This window comes from Papilio machaon, chromosome 18 (assembly GCF_912999745.1).
Source record: "Papilio machaon chromosome 18, ilPapMach1.1, whole genome shotgun sequence".
Taxonomy (NCBI): Eukaryota; Metazoa; Arthropoda; class Insecta; order Lepidoptera; family Papilionidae; genus Papilio; species Papilio machaon.
Window position 1 is genome coordinate 3,099,945 of NC_060003.1, and position 1,667 is coordinate 3,101,611.

Below are 1,667 nucleotides of genomic sequence, written 5' to 3' on the forward strand. Positions count from 1 at the left end.
ATTGATAATATGAGTTGGGAAAAGGTGGACTGGTATTTGTGTGAAAACAACAACCCTTAACCTTATCACTCTTTAAAAAAATAGAATTAATGAAGTCCTCATACTAACAACTAATTTGACAAAAAAATATTACTACATCCTTCATATAAGTTGATTCATTGTTTAGTTTGTTCACTTATAAAACTAGTTTGGTTGAAATCAAATTACAAAATATCATAAATTAACCTTTAATCTATACAAAGTTAATGACAAGCTTACCATCATCATTCAGCTATTTTTATTATTAATCCTGGTTTCTCTTCTTCTAGTATAGACAAAGCTGTTTGAACTTCAACATTCTCACCCGGATCAGATATGGTAAGAAATTTAAGAGCTGACATTCTGGATATAGCAATAACTGAACCCAAGGTTAGCTTATGACCAGTTATATTAAGGAATTCTAAAGTTTTTCCATTTTGACCAGCAATTCTATCAAGGCACCATACATCTATGTGTTTATTATTACAAAGTGATAACCATTTCAAATAATTAAGACCAGATAAATTTTTCAATCCTTCATATCTGATACCATTGTGATGGAAATTTGTACAGTCAACTGCTTCAACAAAATAACCATCAACATAACGGTTGGGTAGATTTAATGTTGTTATATCCCCAACAATCCATGGTGTTGAGCCTTTTAATCTGGAAAATAAATCACACATGGAATATAATATTTCTAACGTAATAACAAATAAAAATGTATCTCGGAGACTCAAAAACCTATAATTCTTTTCACTCTTTTTCACACAATTTAAAGTGCAGTGTAGGTGTACTGCCAATTAATTATTTTAGGAAAAGAATGTACGTGATGTTAGATAATACCGGTGTGAAACTCACCTAACAGCTGAGTTACGATGCGTAAAAAAGTGAATTGCAGCTAAATTTGCGCCCAAGGAAGCTATTCTTTCGGGCAAATATTTTTGATTTTGAATCTCTTGAATTTCCTTCATTTCGCCCCACCAAGTTTTTACCTTGTCTATAGTTAAATTAGGTACGTTACTCATGGCGTGCAATATGTTCATGCTTGGATTTTTTTCTACGAAGAGCGATAACTTGGTAGTCCATTCGCCGTCTCGTTGGATCCAGGGCTTTCGCCATTCCGGGTAAGGATTTCCGTGTACAGTACGAGGTTGTATCCCCTCTTCATTTCGTTGATAAACTGATTTATTATCACAATAACTTCGAGTTTTCATAAGGGTATAACGCAACAATTTTTTAGGTTGTAAGCTCAACGCCATTTTTAGAAAATGTAATGCCTAACCTATTTTAAATTACATTAAACGTTCGTATTCGTTAATATCTCGCATACTAGTCTACGATTTCAATTTAAGAATTATTCATTGTGTTTTAAATTGCGTATTTTTTGGATGTGTTTACCAATTTTTAAAATGAAAATCTTATGTCAATGTCAAATTGACATTTGATAATATATATTTTTTTATTTTATGACGTGGTAACATAGACCTTTAGGTCATTTGATAAATGAGATTGATTTTCACCATAGATGATTACAAAAAATATGCAGATTCTGCCAGTGACATAATTATAGTTCTGAACATGGACAGGACAGGCGTGTTTGATTTTGTATTTTAAGCAGTAAGGTGAAGTTAGACTGCTAGCTATTA

At 32.0% G+C, this 1,667-nt stretch overlaps 1 protein-coding gene across 1 annotated transcript; it reads right to left on the minus strand.

The window, feature by feature from the left end:
* Nucleotides 1-208: 208 nt before the first annotated feature.
* Nucleotides 209-1,420, minus strand: LOC106721130 (distal membrane-arm assembly complex protein 2). The gene is made up of 2 exons (XM_014516004.2): nt 880-1,420; nt 209-684 (listed from the first exon to the last, which is right to left on the minus strand). Exons 1-2 carry the CDS (start codon nt 1,278-1,280, stop codon nt 264-266), a joined length of 822 nt encoding a protein of 273 aa, XP_014371490.2. The 5' UTR covers nt 1,281-1,420; the 3' UTR covers nt 209-263.
* Between the last annotated feature and the right edge of the window lie 247 nt (nt 1,421-1,667).

Bases quoted from the DNA above. Each gene is read 5' to 3' on its own strand.
- LOC106721130 (XM_014516004.2), bottom strand. From the start codon at position 1,280: ATGGCGTTGAGCTTACAACCTAAAAAATTGTTGCGTTATACCCTTATG. The intron at 685-879 runs GTGAGTTTCACA...TTTATTTTCCAG, and splicing joins CATCGTAACTCAGCTGTTAG to ATTAAAAGGCTCAACACCAT.